Genomic DNA, 25,734 nt, shown 5'->3' with positions numbered 1-25,734 from the left:
GACTGACGCTGAACAATCGTGTCTTTGAGGAACAGTGAAAGTCAATTGTCAGAGATAATACGACATCCTCTCTTCAGTGAGAAGCGCCCTGAGAGGTTAGTCACCGCTGCTGCTTGTCCACTTGCATCACGCTCACGCAGGCCTTAAAAACAACTAAGATGTTCTTGCTGTCACTCAAATGTGTTTCTTGACCATATATAGGCTCATTTTTTTTACTTCCACTCCACCTGACAGAGGAATTAAAGGATCCGTCAGCAGCTGTTTGTTTATGTGGTGGTTACAAAACAGGGTGGGGGAGAAGAATAATCAAACGGAGCATGTCAGACATTGTTTCTGTTCTCAAGTAAGCGACACAAAGCCAGCTGAGGTTTGTTTGTACATCTATGATGCCTCCCCGTTCACACACAAAGTCAAATCTTCATGGCTGGAATGTCTTTGCTGAGCAGCCAAATTTGTCCCAACCCCACCTGCTGTCTGCCTCCGGCAGGCCGCAGACGCTCGAGGTAGTTCACACACCCCGCCTCCCTCCCTGGGGAACACCTGCACCAGCAGCTTTCACACACACTGCATCCCTACTGTGTCAGCACTAGTCCTGTTTACAGGTCTTGATATCAACAAGGCAACGCTCAAGCCGAATGCATTGATTAGAGGAGATGAAGTGACTAATAAGTGACATCAACTGCTGCTTGGTCAGCATGAATACTTGCATACTTTTGGGCTTCGTCAGCACACCATCCAGCTGCTCTCTAAGCTACAATCAGACCCTTTTCTGTTGAAGTCAGTAATGAAATTGAAACTTAATTCTGCATCTTCTGTTACAAGTGGTCATTATTTTGGTGTTGCGGCCCGTCACACGCTGACATGAGAGACAAGTTAATGGAGACTTAGAGAAGATGAGTTGCCTGGGAATAAGGAAAAGCAACTGAGAACTAAAATGTCTTTTGATGGGCCGAGTATGGGAGCTGCATCGCTGCTGCATGAATCAGTAACCAAGTAGAAAATTGGTATTTAATGATATGTCTGAAGTCGCAGATCATTACCAGGGGAAAAATGCAATCATGTGTAATGGGGGCATTCTACCAATTTGTTATTCCAATTATAAACTGCACCGATGCTCATCAACGATTAACACACTTTTAACGGAACTTACTCATCTTTAGCTTGGCAATATTTTGAGCTGTAGGGAAGACAAAACTGAGCCTTCAATGGCATATGAGAGAAAATTAATAAGTGCCTACATGACAGGAAGATGGAATTAAAAGAAAACGTATTTCACCTGTTTGCTTAAAGCAGAAGTAAGCAGAATGTTTGCGTTAATATAAGTCTTAAATGGTTATATCTTCCAACAGCAATCACTATATAGAGTGTTTGGTCCGAAACACAGGTCTGTCAGTCACTCTGCTCTGCTGTAAGCCGAGGAGAAAACTTTCCTTGTATCCTACAACCTTTATCCAATCAGGAGAGAGAACGGCATGAAGGGGCGGTCCTCTCTGTGTGTGCAGCCAAGGGATGCGCGTGCATGTGGTGACGTAGGGACGAGGGCGGGGACTGCTAACTCCATCGGCTGACAGGAAGTTAGCCAAAACGACCGGATCGCTTACTTCTGCTTTAAGTAAAATTAATTTTAATCATCAACATCAAACTGCCACATTCATGTGAAATAATCTGAAACCAGAGCTGACACTGGGAATCAATTCAAACTGTTGGCATCATGATCACACCAACAGGTCAAACCTGACACCAGTTTTGAGATATTAATGTTTGACTACATCCTCTCTGTAAAGCAACATAAACAGAGTCATCTGATTCTGCCCAGGAATGAGGAGGAGATAAACCAAAGATTCACAAAACCTGCATCAGTTTAATGTAGAAAAAGCAAAACAATAGAGGTGGAGGGGGAAAAAATCCATACAGCATAGTGCTGCAATATTTTGTGGGACAAAAAAGAATAAACAAAAAAGTGAGATGAGCAGCATCTTATTGAATAAAGCAAATCACAATATGTTATTGCAAGTCAGGATATCATATTGATAATATCATGTCATGACTTAGGTATCATAATATCATACCGTGGGGCTCCTGGTGATTCCCACCTCTACTAAACAATAATATTGTGCCTAAAGCATGTTCATCTCTTATTTCACAGCCTGTCCATGGTGGACTATTGTTAGACAAAACCTGTTTGTCAAATGAACCATTTTAAATCAACAGGGACAAAAAAAAAGTGCAGCTACTGTTGAACAGATGCTCCCAGTGTTGGGAGCTGGTCGGAGCTGTACAGTCAGATTAATGATTTACCTGTAGGAGGTCATCGCTGAGGACTTCTGTTTTCTCCGCTCTGTGGGTGAGAACAGAGAGCGCTCACATTAGCATCGACAGACAATAATACAAGATAAGCAGATGTGCTTGAATGCTGCTCTGTTCAGTCACTGCGAAAACATCTGCCAGACAAATGACAGAGACTCGTCTCCAGGCGGAGGTTCGACATCAAAATAGCGGCAGGTATCGACCGGGGCATCCGTGGGAAACGCTTCAGAAGAGTAAGGGTGTATTGAGTTTTGTTGCCATGGCTCATCAAGGCTGGTATCTAGGCTGGAGGCCAAGGCAAAAAACCTGACTCTTCACACTACAACTGCAGCTGGATGCTCCTTTTTCAGGAGTCATGAACTGTGACGAGCTTGAATTTTATCTGACAGTGAACATATTCTGCTTAGCTGAATGAGAGAGAGTCAGGGAGAAAAAGTGCAGCGCCGTCCACGTTGCCCGACACGCTTTGATTTCCTTAAGCCGCCGCTAGCCGAGGGCTCACGGTGTGGTGCATGAGGCGGCCGCGCAGCCTTGCTCTGCCTGAGCCTATTAATAGTAAACTAATAGTTGGACTTGAAGAGGTCAGACAGATTAGATTCACTTAAAAGGAGAAGGCTGAGAAACACAGACTCAGCTCAAACTGCTTATCAACACCTTCACACAGGCTGGTGACTACGGGGAGGAAGAGGACGTGACGCTGCGGTCACAGCGTCACTGACCAGGAGTCAGGTTGGGTGCTGGGACTTAAATACAACCAGAGGACACATTAAGCAAATCTGCAACGTCTAGACTTAAGTGCACTTCCAGAAGGACATTTACACGACAGGACGTCACATTATGAAGCAATTACATCCAGGTATAACAATGATTTGATGCACATGTGTTGCAAGAAGGAGAAAAATAATCTCATTGGCATGTTTGGGTTTTTTTTTTTTAATGACGGATTGATCTCATGGAAACTGACACCTCGACAGATGGGAACTGCCAATGTGCATGACTGATGGGACTGATGCAACACCAGTGCTCTTGTTTCCAAATTTAAAATCTGTTTTTAAGTCAAGTTAAAATGAGGCCATGGACTGATGCTGAGGAGCTGCAAACTGGGTCGATGGCCAGCCAGTGATTTAATGACACGCCATAACACTGAGTTTTATTATGTTATTGATGAAGATGCTATTTAAAGAGAGGATTGGTCATGTCTAGTCAATACTCCATAAAAAGCTCTTTGCTGGCCTCACCATCTTGCTGCACCCATGCAGTTAAAGGGATACTTCATCCAAAAATCGATTCACCAATTATCTACTCACCGTCGTGCCAAGGAGGGGTTTGGAGAACTTTCGGAGTTATCAAAACGCTTTTGGAGTTCCAGGGGGGTCTGGCTGGAAACGGATTTTCATATAATGGCAGTGGATTTTGCTCATTTTTGAATCGTCCAAAACACACTATGAAACATCCAAATACCTCCACACTGCTTGTCCGTACTGACTAGGGATGGGACTTTTTGTCGACAAATCGACAAAAAATCGATACATGCTCCCCTCGACAAAAAAAATGGAGTGTCGAAATGTCGAGGGGGCGGGGCTTGTGGGATTTCCATGTGTAAATTGCCTTTTGTCTTTCAATATTTCCTATTCAAATAAACAGCAGAAAGTGCCACTTTTCCCCTAATGAAATAAAATATTTTAAATAAAACAAATCCACTTTTTCTAAATGGGATAGCTACTTGACCCTCATTCTGCTTCACATGTGACGGGAGCGTGCACGCATGCTGACAGGCGACAGAGTCAAGAGATCTGCTGTCCGGGCTCCCTGCAGTCTAGGTGATGGTGCGCTGTTGATGACGAGTCCGGCTCAACAAAAAGGGCTCCCAGTGGCTCTGTTGATGTTTGTGTGAATGTGCGAGATTTGCTGCGAGATGTTCTGTTTGTTGTTGCAAACCATTGGATGTATGATGTAGCCTAAACATGGAAGAACATCTTGCAGCAAATCTCACGCATCTAGTGCAGCCACTGGGAGCTTCTGCTACAACAAGGCTACAAACAGAGATCAAATTAATTTTTTACGTACAACTTTTTCATGTAGCGGCTTCAGGACATTTGGGTCAGTACAGAAGAGCAGTATGGAGGTATTTGGATGTTTCATAGTGTGTGATTCAAAAGTGAGCTCTATCCGCCGCCATTATATGAAAGTCCGTTGCCAGCCGGACCCCCCTGGAACTCAAAAAGCGTTTTGATGACTCTGAAAGTTCTCCGAACCCTTCCTTGGCATGATGGGGTGTAGATGATTGGTGAATTATCAATTTTGGGTGAAGTATCCCTTTAAAGGAGAACGCTAGGCACTGGATTGGCTGCTTGTATTCTCTTGTTATTGACTTTCAGTGGCACACAACTGGTTAATCCAGAACTAGAGTGGGAATTTATCCTCATCAAACAAACTTTGTTAAATTTTGACCATGGCCGGTTAGGTGTGTACTCTACCAGGAGCCAGGTAGCTGTGGGAAGTTTGGGAAGAGTAATTGCTTCTAGTAGAGCTGAGAGATAATTAATCAGCCTCGGTTTTGACTCATTAACTAATGAGTTCAAGTAAGAAATAAAAGGCCAGTGAATTGACTGGTTCAAGTTTCTCAGATTTTTTGTTTCTTTGTGTCTTTTACTTTTTTTCAACAGTGAAATATAGTTTTGGTTTAAGGCTGATAAAATAAAACAGCACTTGGGCTTTGGGAATGTGTGACAGGCATTTTATAACTTTAATGATTGATCAATTCACCCCAGCCAAAAAAAAAAAAGAGATTTGGATTTGGTTAAATGAAAAAAAAGTGAACTGGTTCCTTCAGCTCTTTAAAGGATAATTTCCGTTTTTTACAACCTGGACCTTATTTCTAGCATAAAATAAGATCATTTTACTCACCCAGACAACTTTGGTGTCATTTGGAGTTGTTTTGACGAAATTAGCCCCAGTGGAGTGGCGCGTATATCCTTATAATGCGAGAGCACGGGGCACGCAATGCAGCCTCTAAATAACACATTATCCGCCGCAAAACTCGTTCATTTCGCCAATATTTTGTTATGATACACTAGTGCTATTCCCCTCCGAGCCCGTGGTGGCATGTTATCAACATGCTGCGCCTGTAGGTTGACTACTAACCTCTATGTGGATGATGTCATCTCCTACCGCTGCCCGGCGCGGCTAATTTGCTACGGCTAATGCTATGGTTCGTTTCTGCGTGTTTCTGACTTGTCAGAACAAAATGAGCAGCTGGATGAAGTTCAGCTTCCACAGGCTTCCTCTACTCAACCTGGACTCACTAAAGCTCTGGCTAGTTGAGCTAAAAATGGACCCGAATGCCGAAGCAGAATGATTATTATCAGAATGAGCCGGGCATCATCCAGATCAGAGGTTAGTAGTCAACCTAGAGACCCCGGATGTTGTTAACATGCCACCACGGGCTCGGAGGGGAATAGCACTAGTGTATCATAACAAAATATTGGCGAAATGAACAAGTTTTGCGGCGGATAATTTGTTATTTAAAGGCTGCATTGCGTGCCCCGTGCTCTCGCATTATACGGATATACGCGCCACTCCACTGGGGCTAATTTCGTGAAAACAACTCCAAATGACACCAAAGTTGTCTGGGTGAGTAAATGATCGTATTTTATGCTAGAAATAAGGTCCAGGTTGTAAAAAACGGAAATTATCCTTTAATGTCGTGCAGCACCTCTGTGGCTGTAATCCTAAACTTTCTATATCTTCACTTGAAATGATGACAGGTGATGTACAGGTAGTGTTGTGTCTGTCACCCTCCTGAGCGACGGGACTGTAGACGGTGGTTTGCCTGCTTTTAGGGTAACTGGAGCTCCGGGCCCTCCTCCAAAAACTGCTTTCTATGAACTATAGTAACCTTGTCACAGCTGCTTTCAATTACGACATAGAGGCAGAGGCAGAGAGCAGGGGGAAACAGAAAGAGACGGACAGAGATGGGATGATATTATGGGGGTTCGAGAGAGGAAGAAACACAAATACAGAGATTTTGGGGGCGGGTGGGCTTAAAGACTCCTAAACGTGCCAAACCAGAATAATCTGAAGGCTTGAGATGAATGGAAAGAGTCTTTTTTTCTCTCTCTCTGGAGGAGCGCCACAGCCAAAGCTGGTGAGGTCACACTCACAGAAACCTACAGACAAGACTTGCAGTGAGCTGCAGGAAAAACATGAGCTGCACACACACATATTAAACTGCACACGGACATACACAGCGTGACTATGAAGCCACAGTATAGAATCCATGTTCTGGTGTAGTCTACATGCTGCAGAGCTCTTTATGTGGCCCTGTAGCAAAACCACTAAATTCATCAACAAGACTCATCCCTCCGTGAACACTCGCCTACAGATACATACCCTGCAAAATAGGTCATTCATCTTGTTCATATGCACAACTAATTTGGCCTATAACTTCTGTTCTACAACAAGATGCGTGCACACTGCACGTAGGAAAATCCCGGAAAAATGGAGGTGGTGCTTAATATTTTTCAGAAGTGATGAGTTTGCACGGGCCAGCTACCAGATTTCTGCCTGTTGCAGTGTGAGATGTTTTTTTTTTTATACGTGGGTTTTTGCAGTGGCTGCAAAAAAACATTTACTGTTTTTCCCACCACAACTACACATGCTGTTCAAACACCGCTTTACATCTGGTCCACTTAATGACCTCTGAGGCTCATGAGCTGAATCTAATCAAAACAGCAAAGGAGACCAGACTAAACTGTATACATGCCAAGAGTAATACAAAAGCTTGATGAGTGATCCAGCTCTAATAAGCGAGCTGTGCTTGCTTACTGTGGCTAATGTGAGCGAGAAAAATATGGGAATACATGATATTTGCTAATGTTGCCCCTAAACTGGTGTTTGCTGCTTAATGATCAGCACATGTGGAGGATAGTTGGAGTTTGTTGGTTCGTATAAAAAGCAACACTTGTGTGAACCGACCCCCCGCAAAAAAAGCACCGCGTCACAGCAGCAAAACTAGGCTGTGTTGCGGTGCCGAGCGGAGGACAAACAACAACAAAACAACAATTGTTTGGCCGGCGTCAGCTGACCCGGAGCGAACAGAGCCGACCCCATGGTGCCTGCATGCGCTGAAGCAGGAGCCTTTGGAGGAAAAGTGTGTCACTGCACGGCACGCTGCATGTGACTTCTTCTTCACGACGAGCGATCCTCCCCGTACAGAGACGTGGCCACTGGTTCAGAATGGTAACCATGACGATCTACTATCAAAAGTGGAAGGGGTAAGTGGAGGGAAGGGAGGGGGGTAAAGTGAATACTGCAGCCATAAGCACAAAAGAGCGGCTGTTGCGGGCCACTCGACACAATCAGCAGGCTGAGGAACAGGGAGGGTCCTCCTCTCATGGCTGCAACAGTTGGCAGCTTAAGGCTCAAAGTAATGGATACTGGACCCGGATGAAAGGAGCCCAGAGAATAAGAGAGTGACTCAGCCCATGCAACCTGCCTAATGTGGCTGATTATGTGAGCTCTTAGACCTGGGCAGGAGTGAGAATAACACTGGGCTGAAAACTGGACATGTAGGCTAGATAGCTCAAGGCTAACCTGTACATCATGCCACGGCTGACTGCTTCCTTCCCTGCAGAATATTTATATCCCATTACTGTAACAATTAACAATTTAAAGGGATAGTTCAACATTTTGGCAAATTCGCCTACTGCCATAATCCCTATAGTCATAGGAGTTGGTTCATTACCTTTAATTATCGGTGCATGTTATTTTGAGATCTGCAGGGCAGAGACGTGAGCACAATCCAACAACGCCAACACGTTCTCGTGGAGAAGTTGTGACCTGCACATTCACCACACTATGAAATAATCATGTATAATTATGTAATATTACGACACATGGAGCAAATACTCAGAACTACTTGCGCTTTTGAAATCACTCCGCCCAGGAGCAGTGTTGTTTTCGTTAACGATGACGATGACTAAATATTTTCGTTGACGCACCTTTTTTTCATGACGATAACGAGACGGTGACGAGATAAACATGGCTCTCTGATGACGAAAACATGACGAGACGTGTGTGAGTTTTCGTTGACGAGACGAGAACAGACGAAAATGTTAGTGGTAGGGCTGTGATCGCCTCTAAATTCCATATTATGGATTGTCATGACTCTAAGCTTCACATGATTTAGCAACGGCTCCGTCAACAACAGAACAACGCTGCTGAGACGAGCCGCGGTGCGCCCGGTGCTTGTGATTAGAGCAGCAGAGAGCAGCAGGCAGTGATCAGCTGCTCCGGTGACCGCGGTGCAGCGGCTCCGCGGCGCTGACGGGTGGTCAGACGTTCAAAATGCACGACATTTCTGCTTATTGTGCGTATAACCTGTCAATTAAAAATCAACAAGTATCTGCAACGCTGCTGCATCCCATCCTTGTGTGGTCACGCCCACCACCTGGCATGCAGCGCACATTCTGCTCAACACACCTGCCGTCACTCGACCAGAAGATATATGGACGCATTTTAAATATAATCCAGCAGAAAAAAAACTGAACCAGGCTACTGTTACCACTATCTGTGTGTAGGGTAATGCATAATCCTTAGACCATAAGCTATTGGGTGGAAACATTATGTAACCATTCCTTTATTGAATTAATTTGTTAAAAGACTTTTTTTTTTTTTTTTTTACTAAAACTGACTAAAACTAGACGAAAGTTTTCGTCGACTAAAACTAGACTAAAACTATCACATATAGAAATGACTAAAATTGACTAAAACTAATAAGTATTTTCGTCAAAAAGACTAAGACTAAGACTAAATCTAAAATGCCTGCCAAAAACAACACTGCCCAGGAGCCGTGTCTGGAATGTAGTTCTGGCTACGCATTTGCCTCGAAAACAACTCTGTCTCGTGATGTTAGATTATTATGACATAGCGTGGTGGATGTGCAGGTCACAGCTTGTCCATGGGGACGCTTTGGAGTTGTTGGATTGTGTATTTTTGAGGGAAGGGGGACCTGTACCATTCACCTCCATTGTGTTCACGGTCTCTGCCCCTACCCCTATGATTATAGGGATTATGGCAATAGGCGAATTTGCAAAAATGTTGAATTATCCCTTTAAATAATACTTGAGCATATGGTAAACAGTCATCTGAACATTTTGTCAGTTAACCAAATTAACTGTATAGTTACTGTTTTGAGGCCCTAATCCATTTAGTTTGTCACGTTGGTTTTAGACGACAGGTAAATGACGAGTTGAGTCAAAACCACCCAGCATGTTGCAACTCAGATGGTTTTGATTATCATGATTAAAAGAGTTGCATACTGCAGTCATCCATCTTACATTTTGTTCTCTCTCATTTATTATCAGGATGAAAGCAGAGATTACTCAGAAAAACAAACCTATCCAGAACCATGTTGGTCTAGTTTATCACTGGCTGGTACAGGAGTCATCCTGTCCTGGGTAATTCAGCAGTAACATATCGTTAATACTTGTCTGGAAATTTCCTTTCAACTTCGCTCCTTAATAAATGAGTCAAGGATTTTCAAATACAATAGATCTGCATTAGCTTGCGTAACACCAGGCTGATATGCCTATTGTTGTGGTTGGATATGGTATGAAAGAGGATTATATAATACAGCTGTTCATAATGCCAGTGAATTATTAACCGAGAGTGAGGAGAAAAGCTCCGATGAAAACCGTATACATTCTGTCACAGTGCACTGGAGGTGAAACTTTAACTATCTGTGATTTTGTCCATTCTGCTTTAGAAATCACTGACCTGCTACAGAACAAGGCATCTGTGGTTAACAGAGACTCATGGTTCAGTTCATTAGTGATAAACTCATCACTGACTAAAGGCCCATTTATGCTCAACGTTAAATACGCATACGGATACGGACGGAGCCTTTCGTCCGTACTCTGCGTTCATTTCGTCCGTTTTTCGTCCGTTTCCACAAAGCTTACGGATACGCACCAAACGGAGCAGTACCACCGGAAACCGTGGGGGCGCTGTTGCTGTCACTACCCGATACGGAGCCTAGAGCCAGTGTGAGACAGAAGAAGAAGAAGACACGACAGCTGAATGAGAGAAAAAAAATTCTCCTCCTCCAGCTGTGATTAATTTAACGGCCTTACCGACCACCGCATCACATAACGAGTCTTATAACGAGTTTTCTTCTTTTATTATGTACATTATCAAGATCTCCTCCGTAGTCGCCATGTTTGTTGTCATAAACTTTTGACTCTGAGCTGCCCCCTAGTGGATGTGTTGGATAACATCCATGCCAACGTTAAGGACGCATGGAAGTATGTGAGCAGTGACGGTAACAACGTTTGAAACGGACGCATACAATTACGTCCGTACGTGGAGCATAAATGAGCCTTAACTGGTGTTACTCTGGTGTGGCCAAATCCTGATACACTGGTGCATCAGTCTATACCAATGCAGCGTGTGACCCATCAGGAATGCCCACAGGGAATGGATTAGTTAAGGCTTTAAAGAGCTGGACTGTGAATCTTCAACTTTTATAAAATAAAAAATAAAAAATTCAACTAGGCAGGAAGTCACTTTGTCATTTGCAGGTAAGATTTATCCTGGCACATGTTCCCCTTATACTTTGAAGTGATGTTGAAGTGCTGATCTGCTTTGAACAGAGCCAGACCAGCTGTTGTCTTTCTCTCTGGTATTTCTATTCTATTTATAAGATTAATATTATAATTCATAAAAATGTACCAGCATAGTGACATCTGTTAGCTGCTGATGGCTGAGGAGCCTCCTGTGACTCAAATGAACTTGGATCTGTGTTTTACAGGTTCATATCAGGTGAGGTAACACGTTTTTAGGGCCGTTTCCTACACTATGCAACACCCTTCGCCTTCAATAGTGACTTCCGTGATCACTCCTTGATTAAACAACAACATCGCCTGACAAACTTTATCTCCAGCTCATTTCCTGACAATTACAGGAGGTGATCTCATTATCGCGAGCACAACAGAGAAAACGTGACCACTTCAAAATCACCCAAACAGTGACAAATTCCGCCCTCGTTCCTGGACCTACGGAGGAGGATTGTTAGCTTATCTTTACACAGACGGTCATTAGAGCCCGTAACTCTGTATTCATGCGTTATCTCCTGCTTATCTCCTCCCAGGTGTTACTATCTTTCCTACTAACCAGCAGCCACCACGCAGAAAAAGGGGCCAGGGAGCTCAGAGATAGCTAACCGCAATGAACTCCCACAAGGAGGTCCCAAACCCCCCCGCCTCCCCTGGCATGAATCATATTCTGTTTTTACCCTGCACCTCAGTTTCACTCTCTGCTCCTACATCCATTTTCCAAGCATTCTCTCTCTTCTCCTCCTCCTTCTCTCTAGAAAACATGGTTAGCATGTCTCTGGGAGGCAGTTTCCTGTTTGTAGAAGAAGAAGGAGAGATTTCCTCAGAGCGACTGCTCGCTGGACACAGTGTTCTGCTTTCACACAATCACAGGAACCCAGGGGGCAGAGGAGAGCGGGCCCTTTGCACTCCCAGCTTTTTTCGCAGACGCAGGTACGAACCCTTAATGGACAAAGCAGCAGAGCGCGCAGCTTGCTCACTTCCCCCTGACGAGATCCCTCGATTCATGAGGAGCATGTATATGAGAGCACCAGGGATTAACCCTAACGTGTGCAAACAGAATGAGCACGAGGCTACTGCACACACGCGCGCGCGCAAATGTCTGTTTTCTTCATCGCAGTCTCTCCGGTCTTAATTTACTGCTGCTACAGTTCAGTGAGGAAATTATGAGTATTCCAGCTGCCCGGCCTCCTCTGCTCTCCGGTCCTGACTGTAGGAACATTATTAGGGTAGATTCTCTTTGTGGGCTCTGCCGATAGTGTTTCCATTAAATAAACATGATGAGGATGGAGAGATGACAATTAGTATGTGTGGTGCATCTCTGCCAAACTTCCTGTCCAATAACCACTCTGCCTGCTTGCCTCTGCATATCCACGATTATCCCTATCCCTAACCCTCAATATATAATTAGTGTGACTGCTGAAGCAGTCACACTATTGTTCTTCTGTTTGGCCATTTTCTTCCGCCTTTTTACGGTCTTCTTCTAGTCCTTCATACTTTGTGCTATTTCAACAATTCATATATCAAAACGTGCAGCTTTTTTTGAACTTTATCGGCATTACTTTTCTCTTTTTAACTATTTATACTTTTTCAAATATTTAACTTTTTCACAAAAAATCTCACATTCATCAAAGTCTCAACCTGTCTTCTTGATAACTCCACTGTAGTGTAGTGGGTAGGGTAACTGCTTGCCAACCCTAAGGTCACTGGTTCGAATCCAAGGGAAGAACTCTTGTTATGTTATGTTGAATTCTGCTCTCCTCCCCCGCCTTCAATTGGTTACAGGTGTTTGTTATCTCCTTGATTACTCATACCAGTTTGCAGCACATCATCACATTACAATGAATGACAACAGTTTTGAAAGCAGTGTGCTCTCTGTAGCCGAGTGGCAGAGTAAAGGTTTAGTGATCATATGGTCATGGGTTCGATTCCTGCCTCAGTCTTTTCACTTCATTGCTTGACTTTTGATTCCAATTATTCAGCTGTCATTGGACAGTCTTTGATTCCTCATAGTATAAAGCTCATTGTAACTCAGGTTCTCTGTGGCCATATGGTTAGTGCTCAGCCTGAAATTCACAGACATTTTCATTCTAAGTCATTCAAGCTTGACTCTCAAGCTTTCTTGATGTTGACAGTGTGCAGATCATTAACAGACAACAGTCTCTGCAACTGTGTGTGCACTGTGGCCTAGAGGCAGAGTGGAAGTCTAATGACCATGAGGATGTGGGTTCGATTCCGACCTTGGTCAAACATTTGTATGGTGATCACAGCTTGCACTATTTGCTAATTCTGCAACAGCGTTCAGTTGCTGTCAGCAGTCACACCATTTCCATTCTTGGAAATGCTTTTTCTAGTTTGATCTGTAATATGACAAAAATGATCAGGACTGTTCATAAATAAATAACGAGATCCCCAAAGGTTAATTTCCCGGCTCAAAACATCACTTTTAATGGTTAAACTGAGATAGGGATGGATTAGTGAATGGGGATACAATACCTAAAGTAATGAAATAAAAGGATGATCAAAATATCAGTAACTTCTAATCAAACTACTGTATAGTGCTGGTCAATCAGACCATGTAAACTGACTCATAAAACACATAATCATGCTCTGTTCTTCTGGTTAAATCATAACTTTTTGTCTTAATAATTTGTCGTTGAATAACAGATAATCAATATGCAGTTAATCTGATGAATGATCAATCATATTTCAAACTTAGTCGTTCCGGATCCTCACATTTGAGTGTCTATGACTAACTGAATATAATCATGTCTCCTGTTGTTCCTGTTCTTCCCTACTGTTTGAAATTACAGATGCATGCCTGCATATATTTATTAGTATTTGGTGAGTTGATAGAAAAAATAATCATTGTTGCACACTTTTTTTTCCATCCATGAATTTCATTTTTTCATTTCATTTCCTTTTGCTTCTGTCTAATTGAAAAAGACACATTACTGTTCTCAGCCTGTCAGTGATGTCCAGTGCCTGGTGCACCCGCTGTCCGCCTGAGGTGGCAAACACTGTTGACTCCCTCACGCTAACAACCACTAAACACACATACAAAATGCCAGAAGTCATAAGAGCCGACCTCCGATGATGAAAACAACCTCTGACGTGTCTCACCCTCTTGTCCTCTAAAGGCCGGGGCCACAGTCACTGCTACTTTAGATATCCAGTTACACACACAGTGACACTGTGTGTCATCACACAACAGCATCATGTTACTAGAAAATAGGCCTAAACACAGCAGAACACATCCCCATTGTCAGGATTTACGCTCCTTTTCTAAAAGTGGATCCATTCACTTATTACCTTAGACGCTGCCACATGCTTCAAGTTAAGAGAGGAAGGAGGCTTGAAGCAGAGGCAGACACTCACATCGCTTCAACACATTAATCGGTTTTTTATGCTTTAAGTTTGATGTCTGGGCGTCTAGTGTTTCCCTAATGGAGAGGCTGTTTCTGCCACTTTATCAGCGCAGACTGAGAGTGAATCTTGCAGTAGAGTGGTGTATAAAAAAAGCATTCACATTAGTGCTGTCTCACTCAGGTCTCTTCCCTTAAGATCATATCTGAACTTTGCAGCGAGGAGCAGAACCCAGATGCTGACAGCTCATTGAAGGCTTTAACCCAATAGGGACACACCTACATATTGTCATAATTTGGTAGGCTATCTGTACAGGTCATGCTTGAACCAAGTTGCTGAACTGGTTTTTCCTAGGACTGCTGCAAAAATGCACATCGGTATGGGCTGATTATGGTGGGAAAATATCAATGTATTACCTCAGCTTCCAAAAATGTCTGTTAATGTACCACTAAACTACCCAGCCAGCCCAGCATGCCTAATGTTTTCCAAATATCCACAACACACATCTGCTATTTTACCCAACAAGCCATTTGGACCCCTGGCTTGTTGTTTATTTCCCACAATATAAGACAGAGCTCGAGCTAACACTGTGTAAAAAGGCTGATTCACTCTTCACAGAGGGACATCTGGTCGGACAGCAGTGTGGACGCTTGCACACATAAAGGAAAGCCTTTAACACTCCTCTATCCAGTTTTTATTAACAGCGCCGTGCCCTAAAGTCTTGTTGTCAGCTATTAAAAGCAAATGACTCATTCATAACAGACTTAATCGGGTTTGATTGCATGACTTTAAGTCATTTTCTCTTAGTTCGTTCCCACAGTTGTAAACAGAGCAAGTAAAGCGGGGGAGAGAGAAAAAAAAGACTTGCAATGGCTGGTTTCAAGATAAATCAAGATGCACGAGTCCTGGAGGTCACTGAAAGGAAAAGTGGTGTTTGCTGCTGTTGTGCATCAATGAGTAAACAACTTCAACACTTGCCTGCCAACTGTTTGATTGGCGAGCTGTTTCATCCGATTGAACTGCTTCTTCATCGTCGCTCCTCTGCCTCTCTTGTCTTCCACAGAAACGCTTCAAAGCCTTCAAAGCTTTGGTCGCTCATGAAGTTCCCAGGGCCTCTCTCCGGTTTAATTCCCCCCGAAACTGTCGCTATGACAGAGGAAAACAAGCGAGAGCCATTGAGCCCCAAAGCCAATTAAAAATAGTTTGTAGCCTCGCTAGCCCACTGAGCTAGCCTTTCCCAAGTGGAAATACTAGAGAAAAATCCCCGTTGGGGGAGACGGCATGTTCCGCGAGCCTCCTTTTTTGTCTGTTTCCGTACATTAAAGTCCCGAAGTTAAGCCGTGACTAACTTTCACCGGCTCCGGCCGCTTCTCATGCCGCTTCTCGGGTGTCTTCGTTCCTCCTGACCCGTTAGCCGACGAGCTAACGTTACCGAGCTGGATAATCCCGTTGGTCGCTTTTACCCCAGCGCGGAGCACGGAGCCGAGTGAACAGCGGCGGCGACGACTCACCTCTCACAGAGGGAGGGAGAGAGGGAGAGAGGGAGGGAGCAGCAGGAAATAACGTTACAGAGCACCGGAGCATCAGGCAGACAACAGCACCACCTCCCCCTGGACACTGACAGGAGAAACCCACTCACTCATGGAGGGAGAGAGTTGCACTGATGGGAAACACACTTACTGAAGAAGAGTTCAGTAACAACACTCAGACAAAGTCAGGTAAAGTTACTGAAATTCTAGGCTAGTAGATCAAAGTATTGTGCAGATTTAGTACAAGGCTCTTAAGAAAACTTTAGCCTACCTAACAACATCTAGACAAGATTTGAAAAAAGAGAAAGCCATTGTTAGCCAAAAGGAATAAAAGGAAAGGAAACCAGTTTGTGGAACAATCTCAACAAAGAGATCAAATAATCCAAAACAAACTTTTGTAAAAGTTGTTTTTTTTTTTTTTTGCGCAACTGCATTGGCCTGCTCTGGCCTCCACAGAACAGAATATCTATGACCAAGCAGATTTTTACAACACATGGAGAGGAAAATACATTTTGCATTGATCAAAGTGTCAGGAAACACCAAAATTGTGTATCAATAATTGTACATTTTGCCACCATACTGCAATATATCAGCCATCTTGATTCGACTGTGACAACCGGTGACAACTGCCCAACCATGTCAAACAGACGAATGCAGTCCTCTTAGGGGTGCATACAGTGTTTACTTTAGTATTTGTTTATACAAATGCAAACACAAACATTTTTTTGCACAAATAAAAGTAAGTTATACACTAATTGAATTATGGTTTACATCATAGTGCTTGAGGGCGTTGAGGAATGCTTTAAAATAAACAAAAATCCACCAGTATTTATCCTTCGTCTTTTTCTGGAACCACTTTCTGGACACTTTGCTTTATAAGAGACAAAAACAATCCTTTCCATTCCAAATACGGAGAACCATTATGGTGTCTTGGGGGTGAGTGTTTGTATGTGAAATTAAACTAATGTCTGAAGTGATTGGCCTCTTCAAAATGAGATGCAAGCAACGGCGGTATCAGGGAAATAGGCTTTATGGGAAACAAGCATTAGCACAACAAGTCTGGGAATTGAGCCCACATCCTTTTTCTGCTGACAACCAGGCTACACACTGGCACTTAATACCGTGAAACCCAAGTATAGCTAACTGACTCAGTAAGATGACTTAGACAGTCTTCAATCAGGATACAAATGCATTATGTCTCTGTAGAATCAAAGCTATAGATCTATACATTTCAGTTTGTTCCTAACTTAACAATCACTCCAGTCATTTATATGAGTTTTAACATTGCTGGAAATACTTCTGCAACAAGAGCTCTGCACCCTGATCACAGATGCATCTCTCACTTGGGGTTTTTCTATGAATGCAAAAAAAAAAAAAATTTTTTACATATTTGAAATCTTTGATGCCAAACTCACATGCAGCTGCATATTTCTTCCTTTGAGAGCTCTCATGTGTGCACACACAAATTTAGGTCACTGAGCTCTCTGCCACAGTCCCTGCAGCTGCACATCTTGTCATAGTCTTGCAGCTCAATGTGAGTAAATTGGATGAAGCATAGCCTACGTGGAATTTGTTGGGCTTCTCGCCTGTATGGAGCTTAGGTCTTACAAAATTTTCTGCCGCTGGCTTTGCAGCTGTATGGTTTCTCCCATGTGTGACTCTCACAAGGATTTCTTAAAAAATGATGAAGTTTCTTCCACAAGTAGGACAAGCCTTTCGCTTTGTAATTTGATTTCAACACTCTACATAAAGTCCTCTGAGGAATTCAGACACACTCCACAGATGCCACTAAGGAATTGTTGATTATCTGAGTGACATGAGGCGTCTTCGGGGAGGTTGGTTTGATTTTCCACACAATTTGCATGAACATGTGTCAGTGGTTTGGGATATTTCATGTGGCTCTTGGATGTCTGAACCTTTGTAATGTTTTCACCCTCTTTTTTTTGTAAATCCTCAGAGTGAGCCAAAGTTTTATTCCAGCAAATGCTACTGTCTGCTCTCTGGCAGACTTAACAACAGTAGCCTAGTGTAGGTTAAAATCAATCTGTGGATGACTAAAGGAAACTGGGGAACAGACAGTAGGCCTAGATATAAAAAGGAAAAACATGGTGATTAGCGATTAACACAGAACGTCTCTGGTAGGCTAGACATAGGCTACGTGGAGTAAAATAAAAATGTTTTTAAAAAATAAAAAATAAATAAAAATTTAAAAAATCATATAACGATAAAACAGAGACAGTGTAACTATTTGAATTTAATTGTAGGTTTGTTTTGTTTCATTACCAGCAAAAAAAAAAAAAACTTTTACGGCGATACCTTTACTCTGAAAAGAACAACCGGAAACGCAGTACCATCACTTCCGGTTGAAAATGTGAAAACATTCATAGCTGCGACCAACTTGTTCTTAGCGAGAAAAAAATATTGCAGCCTCTTTGTACACATTTCGTCTTCTCGTTTAACTCGTTATTTATTAACTGCACGGGACAACTCGAGCTAGCCGACTATGCTCTCCGTTTCATTTCCGCTCTCCCCTGTTTTGCTAAATAAACCTATCAAATTCACATTGAGTTAGCCAGCTAGCTTGTCGCAGCTAAAGCCGGGGGAGCAAAAGCAGGTGGATGAGGTTGTGCAACGTTTACGGTTTTAATGTTGACTGCATAACGTTAGGTCTAGGATCAATAAATGGCAGCTCGGCAGCCCTTCACAGACTCGGACACTGCAGACGAAGCAGTGAGGACGACATGTGACGATGCAACCACATGCAAAAGGTAACCTGAGCAGCACTAATAAAACCATTAACCTCAAATAACGTGCACCATGAAAAATATAATTTAAGGGGAAATTGATTGTGTATACCACCTTCTTATTCATATTTTATTTTTTTTTATCTTTTTTTTTCTAGGTTTGCCACCAGTAAAGGCTACTGGAAGGACCCATATATCCAGTACTTTGTTAGATCTGTAGGAGAAAGGAAGGCACCTGAAATCAACAGAGGCAAGTTACACAGTCCCATCTGCTCCATACAATAAAGTGGTACAAGCTATTATATGAAGACAGACTGTAAATAACATGATTAGTAGTAAATACCACAAGACAGGCCTGTAGCAAGTGCCGCATAAGCAAGTCATGTGTACAGTGTATGCTGCAGAGCAACTATGGGTCATAACGTTACTGTGTACAATGTGTTAAGTTAATTTTCACATTGATTGACCCAGTTGTCTTTTTTCTATAAAGTTATTCAAATACCATGTTTCTCAAATCATCTGAGTAATGTCTTTTACCATGCCACCTAACTCCCCTATCCTCTAATTTTCTTTCTCACGTGGTGTGACAGGATACTATGCCCGTGTTCAAGGGGTGAACCGTCTACTTGATGCGTTTCTAAGGAAAGCAGAGTGTGACTGTCAAGTAATCAACCTGGGTGCTGGACTGGACACCACGTTTTGGAGGCTAAAGGTTTGCAGATTTGCAGCTCTGTCCCTCTAATGTAGAGATTTACAAAATACAATTGATTGTGTCCTCAAAAAATCACAAGGCCCAGCTCTTTACTCTCCCTTTCTCTTTGTGTTTGTTGTAGGATGAAAACCTCTTGCCACGGAAGTTCTTTGAAGTTGACTTTCCTACCATTGTGGCTAGGAAAATACACAACATAAAGTAAGACAAACAAGGCAATGTACAAACCAAAACAGCCACAGGTTCCCTTTGTAGCTTACTGTTATAAATGTCTAACTACATTTGTATATTAACATGACTAAAAACAGATAACACGGGTTTGTAGTTTTATTTATTCATGACCACATTTACACAACTAATATTGATTCAAGCGATCCGGTTGTTTTCGCTAATGCTGCGTTCCTGGTAGGCTTTTGAAATCGTAAATTACAGCTTCAAGTCACAACTTACGACTTTGTAGCGTTTCAGGTAACCCACTCATGTTTTCCGACCTGTTTTACCTGTGAAAACTGCACTATAACGGCCACTCGTAACTCCCGACCCGTGAACTCGTACCAGATCAAACTGATACAACTTCACAGGTCGGAAAAACAGGAGTTACGAGTTGCCTTGAACGCACCATAACAGTCCTCGTCCCTACGTCGCCACATTCACGGCGTCCCTTGGCTGCACACACAGCCCTGCATGCCGTTCTCTCTCCTCATTGGATAAAAACTGTAGGATACGATAAATGTTTTCTCCTCGACTCAGAGCAGAGCAGAGGGACTGACAGACCCGTGTTTCGGTCCAAACACTCTATGTAAGTGATTGCTGTCGGAAGATATAACTATTTAAGACTTATATTAACACAAATATATCACTTCCTTCTGCTTTAAAGTGGCACCAGCAGATCATGTTTTCTCCAGTCTGGCCTCTTGTAATGTAGCCTAGAGAACTGTAGGGGGAGACAAAGGTCTTTGTTAAAGGAAACAACCTCTCAGCACGTTCAGTTGTTGTGTAGACGACTTCTAGGGACACTGGTAAATTTATATTGTATGCTATACACATACATGTCCCCTCCATTAATAGCCTTTTAGTCTATTGTATACAATAATTACACCTAGATTTACTTAATCTCTACATAAGATGTTGCATAGTTGACTCCGAAGTGCTTTTTCCCTTAAAAATGTACAAATGCAATAAATTATAAACAGTAATTTTAATTTATTTGGGTTTCTATTAGCTTGTAAAATCTATAACATATATAAATATGCATATAATTCGTCGCCATTTCACTGACTTTCCTTCTCTCATTCATAAATATGATTGACAAACTATTAGAAACACATTATTGCATAACAGAATTCATTAAATCACATATTAATAATTAAACAACTTTATGGAATAGATTTATTGCAGGACTGTTGTATTAGATTGCATCATTTGACTCTGTATAGAGTCAACTCTATATAGAGTCAAATGATGCAATCTAATACAACAGTCCTGCAATAAATCTATTCCTCCTAAAGTTGTTTAATTTGTGCAATAACTTTGTGTAGAGGGATGGTTTTCAGTTATAAATAAGTGATTTAATGAATTCTGTTATGCAATAACGTATTTCTAATAGTTTCTAAAAGCGCCACCAAACATCATCATATATTTATATATGATGTTTGGTAGAGCTTTTGAAACAGAGGACTATACATGATGATTATACACGTGTACTGGTTTGCATGCAACTTTTAGGTTAAATGACGACATGTAGCTGTTTGTTATTGTGAAATGTTATTTTCTCTTTTATCAGGACAAAGCCACCTCTGTCCAAGCCCATCATTGAAACCCACTCAACAGACTCCTTATTACTAGGTAGGCTAGGCATTGTGCATCTATGTGGTTCAGCTCTAAATATATTTTACTCCATGTTAGAAAATATCTCTAAATGTGTGTGCATTCTTTTTGTTTGTTTGTTCAGATGCCCACAGCCTGGACTCAGACCGTTACTGTATCATTGGAGCGGACCTCAGAGACATTTCAGGATTGGACGAAAAACTGAAGAAGTTCCAGCTCAACCCAGAGTATGCAGCCACCGCTGGGTCTCGTCCTAATATTATTAGCCGTACAGAGCAGCCGAGGGAGAATTTGACCAAAGTTTACAGCTCTCTACTGGTTCTTTTTTTTCTGGGCACATCTGTGTAGATCCAAGAATTTAAGCTTATCTCTTGCGTTTTCTCACAGTGAGTAACTATAGATAACAGACACAGTCTACACAGTGACGGTATGGCTGGCATTCAGATACAATGTTTGACGTCTGGGGTCTCATTTGAAAGGATACCCCACCCAAAGCGTACACTCTGACGTGAAAACCGTGCTCAGTATGTCGAAAACAGTCAGCGATAAGCTAAATGTGCTACTTCAAAGATGCATTGTTTTTAATCAACGTTTCTGAGGAGGGTTTAATCGTTTGTGATATTGTGAAACAGGTGGAATCCATTGTAATTTAGTTATGTAGTTAAATTCAGGAGGAGAAAAAAAAGAAGATGGAAACTTTCAATGTAATTTCACCAGTGACCATGGGCAGGTTGATATTTATTTGTTAGATGGTGGCTGTTTTTCTTTTTATATGAGAGGAAGTTTTCTTTGGTGAGGACAGCCAGACTGCCAGACTCTTTCATCTGAACTCATAAGTCCCTTTTTATTTTACCTTTATTTATCCTTAGAGGTTTTATAAAGCGGATCTCTCGCTTTCAGGAAGCTTCGGAGTATGAAATTATCTTTCTGGCACCAACACTAAAGACTGTAAAAAAGTAATATTCCCCTCCAATTATATTGTAGCGGAGTTGTTTGTCTTTGTATCCCTCCTGATGCCCAGGAGATTATGTTTGTTTTTTATTAATTAGGTGCTATATCTCAATAAGTTGACACATTAATGACATGTGGTGGGAAGGAAATGGCTTATTATCCTGATCTGTCACACGTAGCCAAGAGTTTTTGAGGCCAAGAAATCTTGACAGTTTGCTTTCATGCACTTATAAATAATATTTTGATTGAAATAAGATTAGAGCATTATTTTTATTTTAATGTCTCCAGATTACCCACACTGCTCCTGTCAGAGTGTGTGTTGGTCTACATGACGCCCTCACAGTCCTCTAACCTGGTCAACTGGGCGGCAGAGACCCTCCACACCGCCATGTTCATCAACTACGAACAGGTAAACACATCCTGGCTTCTGTTGTCCCTGTCTTATCACAAGGAAGTATCTGGTTGTAGTCTAAAAGGATTCTGTTAAAATGATCTTCTCCATCGGGGCGTCGCGTGGCGTAGTGGTTAGAGCGGGCGCCTGTGCTATACATAAAGGCATAAATGCCCAAAAAACATACTTTAAAAAAAAAAAAAGATCTTCTCCATGCATGCAGTTAATGGCTGAGGTTGTTTAAACGGACTTGGGAGAATAATATCCAGTAGTGTTTTTGTGTTTGAGCTTAGGACTCAGTAATATCACTTTCCTCAAGAACGAACCATCCAACTCAACATTATCTGTGTATCCAGGTGAACATGAGCGATCGATTTGGCCATGTGATGATTGAGAACCTGCAGCGCCGACAGTGCACCCTGGCAGGAGTGGAGGCCTGTCAATCTTTGGACTCTCAGGTAATCTCTTCATCTGGACTCACTGGAGTTACCTGTACCTATGTTTGTAAACTTAAAGGGATAGTTCAACATTTTGGCAAATTTGGAAATTCTAGAAATAGCTTGCACCAATAATTAAAGGTAACAAACCTACTCCTAAAACTATAGGGATTATGGCAATTGCCCAATTTGCCAAAATGTTGAACTATTCCTTTAAATTAAAATATGTTCAGATTTTCACCTACCGTAATTTCTTAATAGATAATTAATCTGTTCACAATGAAAACCTAATTCAAACATTCACAGAGTGGGCTAGACTAAGTATATGAACCTCTCAGTTAATAGCTTCAATAAAAGCCGATTGCACTCAGAGTGAACCAACCTGGAGTCCGACCCTCTGAGGACGAGGCAGAATGAAAACATTTAAAGGACATTTAGATAATATATTGTTAACATGGTGATTTCAGAAAGAGCGGTTCCTGAAGACGGGCTGGGAACACGCCGACGCTCTGGACATGATGACCATCTACAGTATGCTCCCTCAGGACGATGTGGCGAGGTAACTCTTCCATTAGACCCGTTGGTACACAACCTGTCATACTGTACCGTCCAGATTTAGTGTTCAGTTATACGTCTTATGCAATGTGAGCAACTCTTCTCACCACAGTCATCACATCCTCTTCTTCTCATCTGCCACTGTATGTGATGACTCAGGGCGGAGCTGTGTAACCACCTGTTGACAGAACAGTGTGTACTTAAATCACTGACTGTGAATTAGACACTCATGTTTGAATACACAATACTCTTCTTTTTTTTTTTTACAAAGATAAAAACAAATTAAATATTCTACAATCATTATCATAACCTTGCTGATGTGTTATATAAGAACTTTTTTTTTGTTGGTGGATGCCGCTCTGTTGATAGAAATGTGCCAGCAATGTGGCTGACCGCACCTCGTTTTAAGACCAGCACACCCATGGGTGCTCAGATGAGCGCAAGCACATTTGCTAATTGCACGACATGGACTGTCTACAGGAAAATAACAACTGTGTCAGTCTGAAACTAACAATGACACTATGCCTTTGGGAACTATTAGTTTAAACACACCTAAGATGAAACACTGAATAAACGATGAAATACCTTTTCCTGTCATTAATTCCTCTCAGGATTGAGCGACTGGAGTTCCTGGACGAGAAGGAGCTGTTGCAACAACTTCTCCAGCACTACAGCATCTGCTGGGCCACCAAGGACAAGCTCAACCTGGGTAGAGCAATGATTATGTCATGTCTGTTAGATTTCAGTCTTATGAATGGCGATGGGTCAACGCAAGGATCATTTCCGACCAACATGGCGCCACTTTGCGTCACCTTATTTACTTTGCGTTACTCAGATGCGTTTAAATGTTCATATTTCCACACATCCGCCCACTTTTTAGTGTCTGGTGTGGTCATTTACAAGAATGGGTCAATCTTCTGTTTCCTCAGGTCTGTCACAGTTGGCGTTTTGAGTGTGGAACTGCTCCGCTGTTTGGAAGTGCTTTACAACTCCGTTGGCCAAAATCAACAGCAGAGACGTTGTAAAGGAGTCACTGGGAAAGAGGAAACCCGTGTCCTCAGTCGGTCTGGCAGTAGTTCCAGTTTGAAAAACTCCCGGCATCAGCAGAATGTGATTGCAGCGGCGTCGTTTGTACCCAAGTTCACTTTTGAAAGATAAAGAAGGAATGTTGTGAACTGTGAAGAGGTTTGTCACTACACTAGCACCAAATCATACAAGAGTGTAATCGATTGTCTTTGATGAATTTGCTTCAAAGGCAAGTTAACAATCGCAGAAGTATTATTTCAAAATTTGCTCCTTTGTCCTTGTCTGGATCTTATGTGCCATTTTAATTTTATTTATTGATCAGTTGTACTTCCAGCCTCATTGACTCAAAAACATTTAGTGTAGATGCATGCAATAACTAGTGTCAATCCGCAACAATTACATCACACACAACTACCGGCCTGTTAAATCTTTTTCTATTCTTACCACTAGTTTTCAAACAGCAAAGATGACGTGACAGATTAGTTTGTAACAGATTATATTTGATGACTGCTGTTCATGTGCAGCTGATTAAAGATTTCCTTTTGTGTAAGACCATGTTTTCATGTTCATTTATGTACTTTTCACCACAATACATGAATCTGTAGTTACTGAATATCAATTTAGTTGACAATCTGAATAATTTCATAATATGACCATTGACCATTTTAATTTTGATCTTACATTCATTCAACTTTAAAGCTACAGTTGGTAAGTTGGTTGGAAATTTCAAGACGATACACAGTCAGGTCCCTTAGCCATAGCACAGGCACAGACGGCGTACCGTATCCATAGCAACCATAGACTCCAAAACTATCTTGCGTCTCTCTCAGCATGAAACAATGAAACACACGACACGGGCACAGCTAGCTCACTGTAACAACAACAGTCTTACTTAGACTTGTTTTCGCTGTGTAAACAGTCGTCGTCCACGGTGGCACCAGCAGTTTTACATTTTTCGGCTGCTCCACCATTGTACGAGCTGTGAGTTCCTGGCTGCTCCTCCTGCCCCCTGTACATAACTTTTGGCAAATATGACCGAATAATTGTTACCAACTGCAGCTTTAATTTAAGCTTTAATGGGTGTCTTAACATCCGAGTCCTCCTTTTATTTACTCGAAGAGATGCAAAATCATGTCTTAGATTGGGTCTTATGTCGCTGGTTATATTTATTCACATTAGGGTATCAAAACAGCTAATCTTCAAACCCAGGCAGAAGAATATGGTAGTTTAATAAGTTATTTCACACTCAAAACACTGCATATATCAATTTATTGCAA

At 42.0% G+C, this 25,734-nt stretch overlaps 2 protein-coding genes across 7 annotated transcripts in view; one reads left to right on the top strand and one right to left on the bottom strand.

The window, feature by feature from the left end:
• Positions 1 to 15,804, bottom strand: part of arhgap17a (Rho GTPase activating protein 17a) — a 37,714-nt gene extending 21,910 nt beyond the window's left edge. For all 6 annotated transcript variants that reach the window (XM_085761787.1, XM_085761788.1, XM_085761791.1 and 3 more), the window contains exons 1-2: positions 15,267 to 15,804; positions 2,299 to 2,338 (exon numbers count right to left, since the gene is read on the bottom strand). In XM_085761787.1, the coding sequence (XP_085617913.1) occupies positions 2,299 to 2,338; positions 15,267 to 15,319 (93 nt within the window). In that variant the 5' untranslated portion in view covers positions 15,320 to 15,804. The remainder of the gene's footprint in view (positions 1 to 2,298; positions 2,339 to 15,266) is intronic.
• A 2,381-nt stretch (positions 15,805 to 18,185) lies between these two features.
• lcmt1 (leucine carboxyl methyltransferase 1) lies at positions 18,186 to 25,007 on the top strand. The gene is made up of 11 exons (XM_085761263.1): positions 18,186 to 18,585; positions 18,720 to 18,811; positions 19,152 to 19,273; positions 19,395 to 19,471; positions 21,054 to 21,115; positions 21,222 to 21,324; positions 22,337 to 22,457; positions 22,796 to 22,897; positions 23,344 to 23,435; positions 24,043 to 24,140; positions 24,361 to 25,007. The coding sequence occupies exons 1-11, from the start codon at positions 18,500 to 18,502 to the stop codon at positions 24,381 to 24,383; spliced, it is 978 nt and encodes a 325-aa protein (XP_085617389.1). The 5' UTR covers positions 18,186 to 18,499; the 3' UTR covers positions 24,384 to 25,007.
• Positions 25,008 to 25,734: the final 727 nt, after the last annotated feature.

Source organism: Trachurus japonicus, chromosome 19, assembly GCF_045865225.1.
Source record: "Trachurus japonicus isolate A0001 chromosome 19, Traja_1.0".
Lineage (NCBI taxonomy): Eukaryota > Metazoa > Chordata > Actinopteri > Carangiformes > Carangidae > Trachurus > Trachurus japonicus.
The sequence above is the reverse complement of the archived record's forward strand: the minus strand, read 5'-3'. Positions and strand labels throughout refer to the sequence as shown.